The 15773-nt window shown below is 38.7% G+C and overlaps 1 protein-coding gene across 3 annotated transcripts in view; it reads left to right on the forward strand.

Annotated features, from left to right (window-relative positions):
* SYNJ2 (synaptojanin 2) overlaps nucleotides 1-6333 on the forward strand; it is a 98485-nt gene extending 92152 nt beyond the window's left edge. For 2 of the 3 annotated variants that reach the window (XM_072829096.1, XM_072829103.1), the window contains 2 exons: nucleotides 1094-1245; nucleotides 2780-6333. In XM_072829096.1, coding sequence (XP_072685197.1) covers nucleotides 1094-1245; nucleotides 2780-3517 — 890 coding nt within the window. In that variant the 3' untranslated portion in view covers nucleotides 3518-6333. The other variant, XM_072829112.1, reaches the window with a different exon arrangement.
* Nucleotides 6334-15773: the final 9440 nt, after the last annotated feature.

The following is a 15773-nucleotide window of genomic DNA, read 5'->3' on the forward strand; positions in this document are numbered from 1 at the left end:
TATAAATTCTTTACTGTCAGGCAGGGACCTCTTCCTCACCATACTACCTGTTAATTTTTTGGTGCTGTTATTTCACTTTACCCATGTTAATCATATTAATCATAATCACATTCAAAATTGCTGGTGCTAATATTTTTGAGGGGATTTTTTTGTATTGATTTTGTTCAAGTATCTCTTTTGGAGAGAAGAGATCATGCCCTCTGAAACACCGTAGCCAATCACTTGCTGTCTATTTGCTTTTAGGCAAGATATATAACTTACTTGGAATCCCAAGTAACTTTGAAGGAGGGCATGAATTAAGAGGTCAGGAAACACTGTTGTAGGATAACACTATCGTGAGTGGTTTCTGTTTTTATTTAAAAAAATAAAATTGTGTGGCTGAAACCACCCACGTGACCACCAGCTGATAGAAGGATACAATGTAATGTAATCATAAAACAGAGTATTATTCAGCCATAAAAAAGAACTACTCCTATATATGCTTTATCACAAGTGAACTTTGATAATATGCTGAGTAAAAGAAGATAAACACAAAAGGTTATATATTATATAATTCCACTTATTTATTTATTATTTATAGAGAGAGTGGTGGGGGAGAGGGTGGGAGAGAATCTTTTTTTATAGGATTTTATTTATTCATGAGAGATAAAGAGAGGCAGAGACATAGAGGGAGAAAAGCAGGCTCCCCGCGAGGAGCCTAGTGTGGAACTCGAACCCAGAACTCTGGGATCACACCCTGAGCCAAAGGCGGACACTCAACCCTTGAGCGCCCCCTTAGCTGAGATTTTGAGAAATTTCAGATAACCTCCCCAGAGAAATGCACAGACATAAAACTTTTGCATATGATGTCTGGGCCTCACCAATCCCCCATGAAGAACATCCCTGTTGAGAAAGTGAACATGAGATGCTGGGGGCTAAACCTAGCTGGTTGGTCTTGACAGCACTCAGAAGGTTGGGGTTTTTTTTTTTTTAGAAAAAAAGGAAATCCATTTCCTTAACACGTTACTCCTTAGCGTGTAGACTGTGTAAAGATGAGCTCATGCAGCGGATTGCCCTGTCCTGCCCGCTTCAGCCGTACCGCTGTGTGTTTCAGGCACCCCAGGCGAAGCCCTAAACGCCCCGGCCCTGAGGGACCAAGGGCCTTCCAAACCAGAGCCCCCTGCGGGGGCGGCCCCGCTGCTGCCCCGTCGGCCTGCACCCAGAGTTCCTGCCATCAAGAAGCCAACCTTGCGGAGGACGGGCAAGGTAAGAAGCTGCAGCAGAACCTCTTCCTCCCGAGGTGCTCCCGTGTCTGGCTAGAGGAGGCGCAGACCCGGCCCCATCCTGGAGGAAGCTGCTTGGCCACCGCTTCCTCCTCCACATCCCCGCCGCGTCTTTGGCTCTAGCTGAGCAGAAAAAACGGGGGTTTCTCCTTGCGATGAAACAGCTTTGGAGGTATCACGCTTCCTAAATGTTCTATCCGAGCCCCCAAGAGGAGTCACTGTGGGAGGCTCTCCTCCAAGTGCTCCGGAATTCCCCATCTGCGAAACTCCGTGTCATGTGCATGTTTGCCCGCGTGCAGAATTTCACATGCACTGGAAAAACAACCACCAGTTCCCGGATTAGCCGTGTAGATGCACCGTGGTGTGGACAAGCTCTGGTGCGGCCTCCTTCGATGCTGGGGTTTCGACAGCTTCTCTTGCCACTTTTCTTGCAGATTGTTTTTTGCTCTCCCTCTCAAGCTTCTCAGCCTTGCTTGCTGCTTCAAAGACATGAGTTTGTCAGGACAGTAGCAGCCCAAAGACTGGCACCTATAGAGACATCTGGATCTTCCGTTTGATCTCGGTGTTCTCGTAACGGGACCGTCGGTAATGGCTTGGCTGGCCCTGCAGTGACTGCCGTTTCCCAGCCGTAGGAAGTGTGCGGTGTGGCTTTGGCGCTTGCTCTGTGTTTTCTGCATCCCCTGCCCCACTTGGGGGTCAGACTCGCGTCTGTCCGTCTGCCACGCCTCCTTGCAAAGCAGACCCCTTTCCTCCTCCTTTTCCCTGTGCCTGCTCCATCTTTTCTTCTAAAAGCTGGGCAGAAATTGATTTATTTTCCCAGCCACCGCACAAGAGTTTCGGTGAAAGGCTGGTGGAGAAGGGATGGTTTCTGCAGTTTGTTTTCCAAAGAACCCGAGGAAATGCTGAGATGCTGATGCTTTAAGATACTAATGGTTCCCTCAGTACAAAAGCTCCCTTTTGCACCGCGTGGTGGTTTTGTTGATAGTGTTGGGTCGGAACCAAGGAGGTGACATTCCTGGGTGAAATTTGCCGTCTAGTAATTTCAAATATCAACGATTTAAGGAGCACGCTGATCCATCAGGGATTCAATTAGCTTCATGCCCCAACAACATAAGTTCCCCCCTCCCGGCATGGTACACACTGTATTTTCCAAGCTGTGGCCTCCGAGAAGATGGTTTTCAGAGGTTCACTTTTAATAAAGGGAGAGCATAACTGCATTTCCTAAGGTAACAAAGAAAAGACTTGTTTCAGAAAATTCGCTGTGTGGCCCTGATTTTAAAGTTTCTGCTCCTATTTCATTGGACCTACTGGTACTTGATAGACGGGTGTCCCTCCTGTGCCCTCTCCTTCCTGCTCACCCTCTCGCACCCCAGATATTCTCAACTCTCGAATTTGCTGGATGTCAGCTTTGACCCATCTCTGCTACCCTGCTGACACTGTCTGGGTGCTGACTCCCGCTCCCCCACCCCAGTGCCAGCTTCTGATTGACTTAGGCTCTCTGTCCTGCCTTTCCCTAGCCGGAGTCACCAGAAGGACAGTTTGGGCAGCAGACGGTCCATTTCACGATCGGGCCCCCAGAGACCAGCCTTGACGCCCCTCCTCTAGCAACCCCTCCTGTTCCCAAACCGAGGACACTTCAGCCTGGGAAGGGTGCCGAGAGGAAGCCCGCACCAGAAGAGGCCCCTCCCATGGCAGGAGCCGCCCTGCCGCCCCCCCTGGAGGTGCCACCTCCCGCACCCCAGGCCCCCCCGAGGAGGAGGAAGAAATCGGCACCCGCAGCCTTCCACCTGCAGGTGCTGCAGAGCAACAGCCAGCTCCTCCAGGCCCTCACCTGCAGCACCCCAAGCAGCGACTGGCCCCCTGCACACCTGCCCGACCAGGGTGCACTTGTGCCGCCACTTGCCAGCCTCAGTGCTTCCTCTGCCACAAGCCCCGAAACTGAGGGCCCCAGGGAGACCCAGGCAGAGGCAGCCTCCCTTCTGGGTGACTATCAGGATCCCTTCTGGAGCCTTCTCCATCACCCTAGCCTTTTGAAGAATACCTGGCTTTCCAAGAGCTCTGACCCACTGGACTCGGGGGCTCAGGGCCTGGAAAGAGCACACACGGCCCCACTGCACCCACTGCAAGTTGCTGCCTCGCCGGCCTCGGAGCTGCCCCTGGAGCACGGACAGAAAGATTTCACTGGCTGGATGGCAGTCAGTGACAAGGACAAGAGGACCGTGCTGCAGGTGTTTGACCCACTGGCAAAAACATGAGGGGGATGCTTGGAAAGCCACTCTCGTGCAGAACGTGTGCCTTCTGCCCTCAGGCATCTCTCGGCCTTCTTGGGGAGAAGCCCCAAGCCTCACCCCGCTCCCTCTCCATGGAAAGAGACCTCTGTTTAAAGGCACACTGAAAAAAAATCTGTACTTCTGTCACTCTTGTGTAGTTTACAGACATGGTGTCTCTTAGTCAATAGATGATCATTCAGTCACCACGATATGTTTTATTCCAGGCTCGTGCATTTCCATTTCCTTGCAGGGGCATGAGAAGCCTCTGCTTAGATTCAAGGTATGGATTTGGGGAAAGGGAATCTGGCTGATAATGTCCACGAAATTCTCTCTCTCTCGTTGGATTTTTAAATGGTTTTTCAATTTATGTGTGTATGCGGTGTTCTTTTTAGAATTTTGTTTGTATTTTGCAGATTTGGTATCACTTTTTGGTGATCCACCTGAAGGTTGATGTGTAAACTTGAAAGATGGTTGGGACCATTAAGAGCTGTACCTGGCCTACTGTGACACCAGGTTAAAAAACAAAGCCAGAGTTGAAAACAGCAAACAGATCAACCAAATGACTTGACTGTACATTCCCGTGAGCCCTTGTATTTATGTACATGTATAGTAACCTTGGTTACGTGGGAGATGGTGTCATACGCTGTTTTGGTTCTGAAGCATATACTCTTAGCTTAACCGGAGCTTAAGCTGGCTAGAGACTCCTACCTACACCACATCTTAGCTACTGCATGCCCCATAAAATGCTGCAGCCTTGAACCATGGTGTACTAGTTAAACCAGTTTTTATATACTGGCTCTTTCCTATTAAAGGAAACCTCATGGCTTCTTTCTCCCCTTACATTCCCTACTGAGTATAAGCACAAACCGTGAAAATTCTTACTGGCACGTAATACTGTCCTTATTGTTACATTATGAAGAATATTTAATTTAGCCTGGTCTGCCTGGCTCAGGATGGAAAGTATCACCTGCCTCTGTATATAGGAAATTCCAAGGCAGCAGTTTTGAGTTTGTTTATCTGTTTACTAGGTTCATTTTTTTGTCTATACATTTTTCTATACATTTGCAACACCACTTCTTGCCTCGTTGGTCCTTTAGAAAGACGTCACCATGTGATTTTACATTTTAAGAATAATGTTGTAAGGCCTAGAATCCATTTGAAGCAGATACTATATTTTTGCCAACAAGAAATCCACTGGTGAAATCTTAGTTTGCCACATACCATATTTAGTTTTTAGTGTCATAGAATCATATAGCAGCAACTCTGTATTATCCATAATGTGACCAGAGAATTCCTGCACTAAATGCTAATGGTTAGGGTGACAGTCATCATCCTGCCTGGGCAGGATACCACTCTCTTTTTACCTCTGGGATTTCAGAATTATTTCTCCTTGCCACTGTTAAGATATACTGCAGATTATTAAAATCTGGCACTCAAAAAAAACCACAACATGTATCACATTTCATTTGAAAACTGATAAAAAGATATTAGTGACCCACAGGGATGAACATATGTAGTCAACCAGTCTTAAAAAGATGGAGTTGATGGCCTTAGCTGATGAGGATCCTTTCTGTAAGTAAGGACTTTATATCCTGTTTACCTCTCTAACAAACATGAGTAAACAACATCATTCTTGAAGAGTTAGCAGAAGAAAGAATGCAAGATGGGTAAACGGCTTGGAGAAGTTAAATAATTTGCCAGGATTCACATTGCTATTGAGGGTTCAATTGGGAATGGAATCAGAGATTTCATAATTCAAATGTTCTTTCCTCTGTCACTTCTTTTTCCCACCAAAAAGGAAGTGAATTTGAAAGTAGATATGTATAACACAACAGTTGCTTGCAAAGCTGGAAATAGGCCTAATTTTCAGGTTTCTTCTTTGTTCTAGATGCAAATAGCCAACAAATGGGATAGTGAATGGAAGTTTAATTAAGAAAGGTGCTCATCACACAGGTAGCTCTTAAGAATCTGACATTAAGTATTTTTTTTTGACATTAAGTATTAATACAGAATTGTGTTGACCTCGGAGGGCAGATCACAATAAGAATTCAAAGTAGTTTAAGATAAAGAATCGAACAAATATTTGAGTGGGGATGTTCATATTTAGTAAACTCCTAGACTGGATTTTGAGAGGATCATATGTAAGTTTCACACACCAATATACTCTTTAAAAAGCCGATTGAAATTGCCTTATTTAATTTCTTGATCAGAGCTTTACTGAGTTGGCAAGTTTCCTAGGTTAGCAGCAGAGTTGGTTAAATATTCTGGACAATGAGCAGCTGCCATACTGGGGATTCCATTCTGTGGGTTTTTTATTTTTGGTTTTTCTGTGTGCCCCCCCCTCCCCAGACCCCCACCCTACAGGCCTTGCAATTTCTTTCATTACCATTCTGTAAGATAGGACATACAGTTCACTGTGGAGAATTTGAGGCACACAGCTTTACAATTCAACATTGTCTCTAGGACCCCAATTATATTCCCTTTAACAACAAAATCTCCGACTTCTTGCCTATTTTAAAAAATTTGTTCCAATAAATGACTGAAATTAGGACATCTGCTCAAGCAATTCCTGTAAAAGTTAAAAGTTGTTGAATTTCAAGACACGATGGAATTCTCCAGATGTAGAAGTACAAGCAAAGTAATGCATTAAAAATGTTTGCTTTATAATAATTTTATCAGAAAGCTACAAAAATTATTTATTGGCTGACTAGCAATTAAAACCCTGTGATGTTTATTTGAAGTGATAATTTGTACTGCAATTGTAAAAAAATGCCTATTAAATATTTTGTCTTTTTTTTTAATTTGGTTTCTTTCTGGATATGAAAGAATATTGGAATACCTTCTCTATCATGCTTTCTATTCTGGATAAAACGTGGTTATTAGTTATTCCTCTGAGTTTGGGTTTTGGGTTTTTTATAAATGGCAAAAGTGAGGGCCAACATCATCTTGCCGAGGGATAGTTACATAACGTTAAATAACAAACCATTGCTCTTGCTTCCTTTAATTAGTTTTTCTCAAGGGGTATTTCAATTTTATTGGCACTTTCAAATTACAATGAGATTTATATAGCCTTTCTATTTTTTTTTCCTGTTGATTTAAAAAATATTTGTCATTAACTTAAACCTTACGCCTTTTTAATTTTGTTTTAATTCCTTTTTTTTTTTTTTAAGATTTTATTTATTCATGAGACACACAGAGAGAGGCAGAGACACAGGCAGAGGGAGAAGCAGGCTCCATGCAGGGAGCCCAACGTGAGACTCCAGGATCACACCCTGAGCCGAAGGCACGCGCTAAACCACTGAGCCACCCAGGGATTCCCCCTTTTCTTAATTTCTTAATTAAAAGTGCTAGATTCCATTATTTTCTCCTGATTATAGCCTTAACTGTGCCCCGTGTATTTTGGCATAAAATATTCTCTTTCTCATTACTTTCAAGATTAATTTGCTTTTATTTTCTCCTTCATCCAAGGGAGACCAATTTTCTAATAGTTAAGGGTTTATTTGGCATTTAAAAATCGTTTACTACTATCGTATTTTTTGGATTATGACCTGAGAATATGGACTAGATAAACCTTTTTTTAAAAAAATAAACCTACTTTTAAAAATTAAGGTTTGCTCTGTTGGTCAAATGCAGGATTGATTTTTAAAGTGTGTTCAATATAGAATAAAAAAATTTTTTTAGTCGTAGGGTACAAAACTGTGTGTGAGAGAGCGCAAGAGTGAGATTTGATATATCAATTCTGCCTATACCCCAAATGGAACAGGTCTTTCTAATAAGGCAGATTTAGGGAAGGGGGTATAAGGTACATAGTTCTCCAGTGCAACGGCCTCCCATCTTCCATTATTCTTACCAAAATTCATCAGGTTTTGGTGAATTAATGCTTCTCAGTTTGTTTAAGTCTTTTGGTCAATCTCTATACATGTTGAATAATTGCCTTTACTGATTTTGACTAGTTGAATAGATGCCTCTCTGAGAGATACCCCTGTCCTCATCCTGCCGTTCCAGAGCTGCTATCCCTGAGCAGTCTATTCTGTGCCACTGGATTACTTGTTAGTCTCTGTGCCAGTACTACATTGCCAGTACTTACTAATTTTTCTTAAGTCTTCATTCTATTTAACTTTGGTATCTGGTAAAACAGTCCTCATACCTCATTATTTTTCTTAAGAGAATATTGGCTATTCTTGATTCTTTGAAATTGCATGTAAATTTTGGAAGCAGTTCATCAATTCCATTAAAAAAAAAACCCTATTGGAATTGTTTAATGGGAATGCATGGAATAGAATAGACCTCTTTACAATATTGACTTTTTAATCTAAGAGCATAATATATTTCTTCATTTAAGGATTTTGTCATTTCACAAAGTTTTAAACATTATTTCTAAATATATATGAAATCAAAGAGAATAGTTTGAGCCCTCATATGTCCATCACCAAGATTTAATAGTAATTAATATTTTACTGTATTTGCTTTATATTTTTCCTTTAAAATACTTTAAAGGAGGAATTCTGCTTTGGTGACATTTGATTCCTATTGTAAATACTTCCAATATGTATCTCTAAATAACACTTTTTAAAAAGATTTATCTGAGAGAGAGAGAGCACACAAGCAGGGGGGAGAGGTAGAAGGAAAGGGAGAAGCAGACTCCCTGCTAAGCAGGTAGCCCAATGCGGGGCTTAATCCCAGGACCCTGAGATCATGACCTGACAGACACTTAATTGAGCCACCCAGGCACCCCTCTAAATAACATTTTTATAACCTTAATACTATATCTACAATTCTTTAAATTCATTTGCTATTTTTTGTTGGTACACTTAAATATGAGTTTTTTGTGTATGGACTGCATAAATCTTGTTAAACTCTAAATTCTAACTATTTACTGTATTTTGGTATGCCTACTACACCATCCATATACCATACTGTATCATACCATTATAAGATATGCCATATGTATGCTATTAAGAAGGTGCTATGGCTTGAATATTTGTGCTGCCTCCAAATTCATATGTTGCAATCTTAACCCCCAGAGATGGTATTAGGAAGGTGAGTATTAGGATGGTGTTAGGAAGTGAGGCCTTTGGAAGGGGCTCAGGTCATGAGGGAGGAGCCTTTGCATTTATGATCAGACTTCTTATAAAAGAGACCTCACCGAGACCTCTTGCCCTCTCCACATGTGAGGACACAGCATGAAGATGCCAGTTATGAGCTGGGAAAAGGACTTCCACCAGAATGTGCCCACGTTGGTACCACGATCATGGACATACAGCTTCCAGAACTGTGAGAAATAGGTGTTTATTGTTCATAAGCCACCCCAGTCTGTGGTGTTTTGGTACAGCAGCCCAGACTAAGACAGGCTTCCAACTTAATTATGATTCTTCATTTATTGAAAGATGCAGTCCAATTACAGCGATGTTAAAATAATTTTAATGTGTCTTAAAACTGATAAAATAAGATCTCTGTATATTCTTTTGCATTTTCTATGTAGAAAAGTGTATCCTCTGCAAACAAGTTATGTTTATCGCTTTTCCATGCCTTTGCCTTGTATACATTTTTCTTGCCTTATGGAGTTGACTAGAACATTTAATTTAGTACAATGTTAAAAAAAAGTTGGTGACAGGCATTTTCCTCAAATTAATATTTTTGCCATTAAGTATAATGTCTATTGTTTTTTGTTCTTTAGACACCTTTATTAGGCTAAGGAAATTCTCTCCTTGGATCACTAAATTTATCTTTTTCATGAATAGGTGAATTTTATCAGACATGTTTAACATGTATAGAAATTATTATGATTTTCCCCTTTTAGTTCATTAATATGGTAATTTTATTGATCAATTTTCCAATACCAGACAACCTTGCATTCTTGGTATAAATCCAACTTGGACAGATCATGTTGTCTTTTAAACTATTACTGGATTTAGATTGTCAATATTTTTGTCTAGGACTTTTGCAACTATGTTTGTAATTGAGATTCTCTTTTTTGTACTGTCCTTGTTATCAGTTACACTAACCTTTAAGTTGTCCTTGTTATCAGTTACACTAACCTTTAAGTTGGGGACTATGATCTATTAACTGGAAGAATTAAATATTGAAATTACTTTCTCCTTAAATTTTTGGTAGAGTTCACCAGTAAAGTCAACTGGGTCTATAATTTTTTCATGAGAAGATTTTTAAAAAATCACTGATTCTGTTTCTGTAATAGTCATAGGACTAGTTCTTACTTCACAGACAAGTTCTCTACATCATGGATAAGTTGGGTAAGTTATATTTTTCTTGGAATTTTTTATTTCATCTAAAATTTAATAATATTGACCTAAAAGTATTCACAATATCCTCTCTTAGTGTTTACATTATAGTGATAACTCCTTTTGATTTTAATACTGGTAAATTGTGCCTTTTTCTCTTAACTGGTTTCACTAGAGATTTGTCAATTTATTAGCCTTTTCAATGAATCACCTAGTTTTTTTGAGACTCTATTTGTTTTCTATTTAACTGGTTTGTCTTTTTAAATTCCTTCTATTTTTTAAATTTTATTTTGCTGTTCATTTTTCTAATTTCTTGAGATCTAGCTCATTCAACCATTTGGTCAAATTTGAAAAGAATTCATATTCTCCATCCCTTAGGGACTGTGCTCTAAACATTTCAGTAGGTCAAGTCTAGAAAGCATGTAGTTCAAATCTTATATTCTCCCCCTTGCTTTTTGGTTTATTCCATCAGTACTAAGAACCATGTTAATATCTCCCATAGTGTCTATTCTTGTAGTTTTCTCCATTTTTGCATTATATAATTTTAGGTCAAATACATTTATATACAATTAAAATTCATTATTTTCCTGGTGAATTTAATCTTTTTAAACTATGAAATGGCCCTTTTTTTCCTCTAATAACTTTCGTCCTAAAGTATGTTTTACCTGATATAGTTACATCATCTTCCTTTTGGTATTTGCATGACATGCTTTTTTCCATCTTTTAAATTTTGAACCTCTCTGTGCCCTCATGCTTCAGATGGGCCTATTATAAATAGCATACAATAGAATGTTGTTTTCTTAGCTAGCCTGACATATTTATCTTTTAACTGTAATATTCTGTCCATTTACATTTAACATAATAATTGATACATTTGGGTTTAAATTTTACCATGTTGTCTATACTTTTTCTGTGTACTATCTGTTCTTTGTTTCTTTTCCTCTCCTTCTATGCCTTTGTTTGGATTTTTATCATGCCTTTTTTTCTTCTAATTTATGTGATTGTATCCTATTTTTATTGGTTATCTTAAAAACTACAACATGAGGGGATCCCTGGGTGGCTTAGCTGTTTAGCGCACCTGCCTTTGGCCCAGGGCACGATTCTGGAGTCCTGGGATCAAGTCCTGCGTTGGGCTCCCTGCATGGAGCCTGCTTCTCCCTTTGCCTGTGTCTCTGCCTCTCTCTCTGTATGTCTATCATGAATAAATAAATAAAATATTTTTTAAAAAATTATCTTAAAAAACTACAACATGGGCCATTAAAATCTCCAAGTCTAATGTTAACTATTACTTTACCTTCCTCTTGAATAAGGCAGTAACTTTTGGAACACATTAACTCCATATATAACATTGCAAATATAGTTGCTGTGTATTTTAATTTTACCTCCTTTAATACCCACTCAGGTCATTATTATTGTTTTATACAATCAATTTTTATTTAGTTTACTCAAATAGTTGCCTCTTTTCTCACCCTGCATCTCTTCTTGAATCTTAGCACGTCTGCCTGAATCATTTTTCTATCTGAAGTACATCCTTTAAATTTCCATTACTGAAAGTCTGTTGGTGGTAAACTGTTTTAATATATATGAAATATCCATTTCATCTTAATATGTTCAATGTCTTATCACTTTTACTAAATGTATAATTCTAGAGTGGGAGTGGTTTTCTTTCAGCACACTGACAATACCATTGCAATGTTTTCTGGCTTCCACTGACTAATGACTTAGCAATCTTAAATGTTATTCCTCTAAACTTTTTTCCTCTTGTCGTGGACTTTCTGCAGTTCTTTGTGCTGTTTATAGATGAGACTATTTTTATTTGCTCTACTTTGGATTTGTTAAACTTCTGGAATCTGGGTTGGGTCCTTCATCAGTTCTGGAAACTTTTCAACCATTCTCTCTTCAAATACTGCCTCTGGGACATTCTTTTTCTCCTTTCTTTCTGGGACTCTAACAAAACTATGATGGAATTTGTTATCTTTTAATTTGCCTATATCCTTAGCTTCTCTGTATTTTCCATCTTTTGTTCCTGCTGAATTCTGGATAATTTTTCTGACCTCTCTTCCAGTTCACTAACTTTCTTTTGTTGTATCTAATGTAATTTTAGCTTTCCTTTTTAGAGGCTGTCTTTGGTACTTTCTAAAATTTAAGACATTATATAGTTTCCTATTTCTAGAAAAATTTCAACCTTGTATTCATAAGAAAAATATCAAGGATAGTTATTTTTTTAAGATTTTACTTATTCATGAGAGAGAGAGAGAGGCAGAGACACAGGCAGAGGGAGAAGCAGGCTCCATGCAGAGAGCCCAACATGGGATTCGATCCCGGGCCTCCAGAATCAGGCCCTGGGCTGAAGGGCAGTGCTAAACCGCTGAGCCACCCGCGCTGCCCCAAAGATAGTTACTTTATTAGCTCTAGCTGATAATTCCAATATTTCAAAAGTTTTTGGAGAGAGTATTTTTCTATTTGTTCCCATTTGTGGTATCTTATTTCCTTGTATGTCAGTGATCTTTGCTTACTGATTATGCCATTTGGAAAAGTATTTGTAGGAGTAATTTAAGGGCTGGTGTGAATGTGTCTTTCTCCTTTCTCCCAGACAATACCAGTCCAATTTCTTGATTCAAATTGTAGGTTTGCAATTCCCTGGACCACTCAAGATTCATGAACACAGGATGTTTACTTCCAGGTCACCCTTATTGCATATAATAGCCCTTTGCAGTTCCAGTTTAATGAATGTGTTGGATTATCAGACTCCTAATCTTTGACTTCTATCACCTTTGCCTTGCAGATTTGTCAAAACCACAGCTCAATCTCTGTTGTTTGTTTGGGCTCTACAAATGACCACAGAGTGGTCTCCTTAACCAAGATGCCCAGTTAAGGAGAGCAAAAGGGATCAGAAATACAATCCCTGCTCTATGTCACAAGCCAAGTGCTGGAGGAAGAGGTGTCTTTTAAAAATTATCTGGCCACAAGGAACCTTTTTTGTAATTACCTGGGCAGAGGGGCTGCCAGATATGCCAGTGGCATCCTTGCCTCAACCAAAAGTAGTTTCAACTGCTTGTTTCCTCTCTGGTTTCTTGCCTTTTCCTACATTTTTGTCAATAATTTTTTTGTTAGCACTTTGATCAGTTAAAAACATTTCATAGAGATTTATTGGTTGTCCTCACTGGGAGCTGGTTCCAAATTATCTAGCCTATTACTGAAAGAAGAAGTTAATAGTTAATTTTTAAGATTACTTTTTCACTGATATTTTAATTTAGCTTTGTTCTTCTAAGATATACTCTAGCTTATGTATGCTGCAATAACTTGAATAATAGTGGCTATGATTTGAATTTTGACTTCTATAAAGCCTCTTGTTCAGAATTGTGTATCAAAATAATAAATACTCATAAAAATTAAGCATTACAGAAAAATATAAAAAGCTAAAAATTCTCCCAAAATCTATCCAGAAATAATTATCATTATTTATTATTCTAGAAAATTTTCTATGTACAGTAATATCAGATTAATTTTTAAAAATATTTTATTTATTTATTCATGAGACAGAGAGAGGCACAGACAGAGACCAAGGGAGAAACAGGCTCCACGCAGGAAGCCCAATGCGGGATTCGATCCTGGCACTCCGGGATCACACCCTGAGCTGAAGGCAGACGCTCAACCACTGAGCCACCCAGGCATCCCAATCAGATTAATATTTTAACATCACACTATATGTCATTGTATAGTAAGTAATAAACTTAATTTACTTGAAATTAAACTAAGAGGATCAAACTACAAGAGCTTATTAACAATATTTCCTGAGTTCCTTAGGCTTGAGCATGTTGCTCCATTACCTCTATAACCATTTCAAGGGCAATTTAGTCCTTGAGTACACAATTCTTTCCAACCTTGCTGTTTTCTAACATGAGGGTTTTTTCTTTTTTGTCTTTAGGATATTTGTTTGCAGTTTAACGTGCAGTATTTTCATCCATTTTTTCTTCATAATCCTGAATTTAAACAATACGCAGATTTATCAGAAGATAAATCCCTATTTATTGCCTGAGTGTTTATTGTCCCTATTGCCTGAGTTTATGTTGGCAATGTAAATCATAAGCTTGTAGGGCATGTAAATTTGCTTTTATAGTTAGGATAATGCCTTTTTAGCTATTCTAATTGTCTTATTTTCCTTCCGTATCTATTGTGGTTCTGCATCCATCAAGCCATCACTCTATTAAGAGGATTTTCATCCATTTCTCTTTCATCCATGTTAAAGATAACATGGTCTCTCTTCTGCAATTGCATTGATTTGGTTTTCATTTTATTTCCATATCTATACCTTTTTTCCCTGGATGTCACTTTTTGCTGTTGTTCAGGGATTATGTTTCCTTTTAGAATTGAACCTTCAGCTATCTTTATATACTTGCTTGTATTGCTTCATTATGTTTAAGTGTCATGTAATTTCTTTTCATCTTAGGCATAATAAACTTCATCTAGATACATTTGATCTAATAAATGGAGGGTGAACTCTTCTGAAAAACCCTCCCTCCTTATCTTGGCCATCCATGTTTGACATTACCACTCATTCTCTCCTTTATTTGAAGGTGAGAAGGGGCAAGTGTTGCCCTAACAACACAGCTGGGGTGAGTCCTATACTATCTTTGTTAGAAGATCTCACCTCTTGTCCTTCTTTTGAGGGTTTGTTACTATACTAGGCTACTTCATTTAGAGTGATTATACCTTATTTCCATGAGGGCTTCAGAAAATAGCCTATTTTGGTTTTTGAGTATTTTAACATCTTCAATGATAGATGAGGTTTCCAAGCTCAAGGCTTTTTAACTTTGCTTTAGCACCTTGTTCCCTCTCTTTTTCCACAAAATACAGAAATATCATCAAAATTCTCAAGATTGTATTGATTAACCTTCTTCCTTAGTATCACTTATTTTTCTTAATCACTGGTTTTCAGTTCTTTCATTTTTTTGTTTGCTGAAGTATTTTTTCCTACTTCCCCTTTTTTTCTGTCTTATTTTCTCCCTTCAGTTAGGTATTGAGGAAGAGAAATTCTAAAATCAGCTTGAAAGTCCTAGACTATTAGTCCTAGACTGTCAGTTTTAAAGTTAATGATGTGTGAAATATTTTATGAAGATATTGCAACAAATATGCATAGATTTTAAAATCAAAACCATACTTAACCTTCGCCCTCAATGGTTTTGAGACTTGGCACCAGATTTATGATTACTTTAATGCTTTGTTTTCCTATCTCTAAAATATGGCTAATAAAGCTATTTTATATAAAATCACCAAAAAGTGGTACACCCAAAAGTCTAGTTACCATCCAACCACCCTACAATTTACCCCTTTCATCCACTCACCCCTCTAGAAACCCCCTCTGGAAACTACCAACTGTTTTCTGTATGTGAGTTTGTTTTCATTTTGTTTTTTTTATATTTCACATACAAATGAAATCACAAAGTATTTGTCTTTCTTCTCCTCACTCATTTCACTTAGTCTAATACCCACTAGGTCTATTCATGTTTTCACAATGGCAAGATTTCATTCTTTTTTATGGCCAAGAAGTATTCCAGTGTGTATATATATGTGTTTGTGTGTACACATCTTCTCTATCCATTCATCTGTCACTGGATATTGGTTGTTTCCATATATTGGCTATTGTAAGTAAGGTTGCAGTGAACATAAAGGTACGCATATCTTTTTGAATTAGTGTTATCTCATTCTTCAGATAAATACCCAGTAGTGGAGTAGCTGGATCATACATTAGTTCAATTCTTAAGTTTTTAAGGAATCTCCATACTGTTTACCATACTGGCTGCACCAATTTACAATCCTACCAGCAATGTACAAGTGTTCCTTTCCTTCCATATCCTCTCCAACACCTGTTATTTGTCTTTTTTTTTTTTAACTTTATTAAAGTGATCTCTACACCCAACACAAGGCTTGAACTCACAACCCAAGATCAAGAGTTGCATGCTCTTCTGACTGAGCCAGCCAGGCACCCCATCTTTTTGATA

Source organism: Canis lupus, chromosome 1 (genome assembly GCF_048164855.1).
Source record: "Canis lupus baileyi chromosome 1, mCanLup2.hap1, whole genome shotgun sequence".
Lineage (NCBI taxonomy): Eukaryota > Metazoa > Chordata > Mammalia > Carnivora > Canidae > Canis > Canis lupus.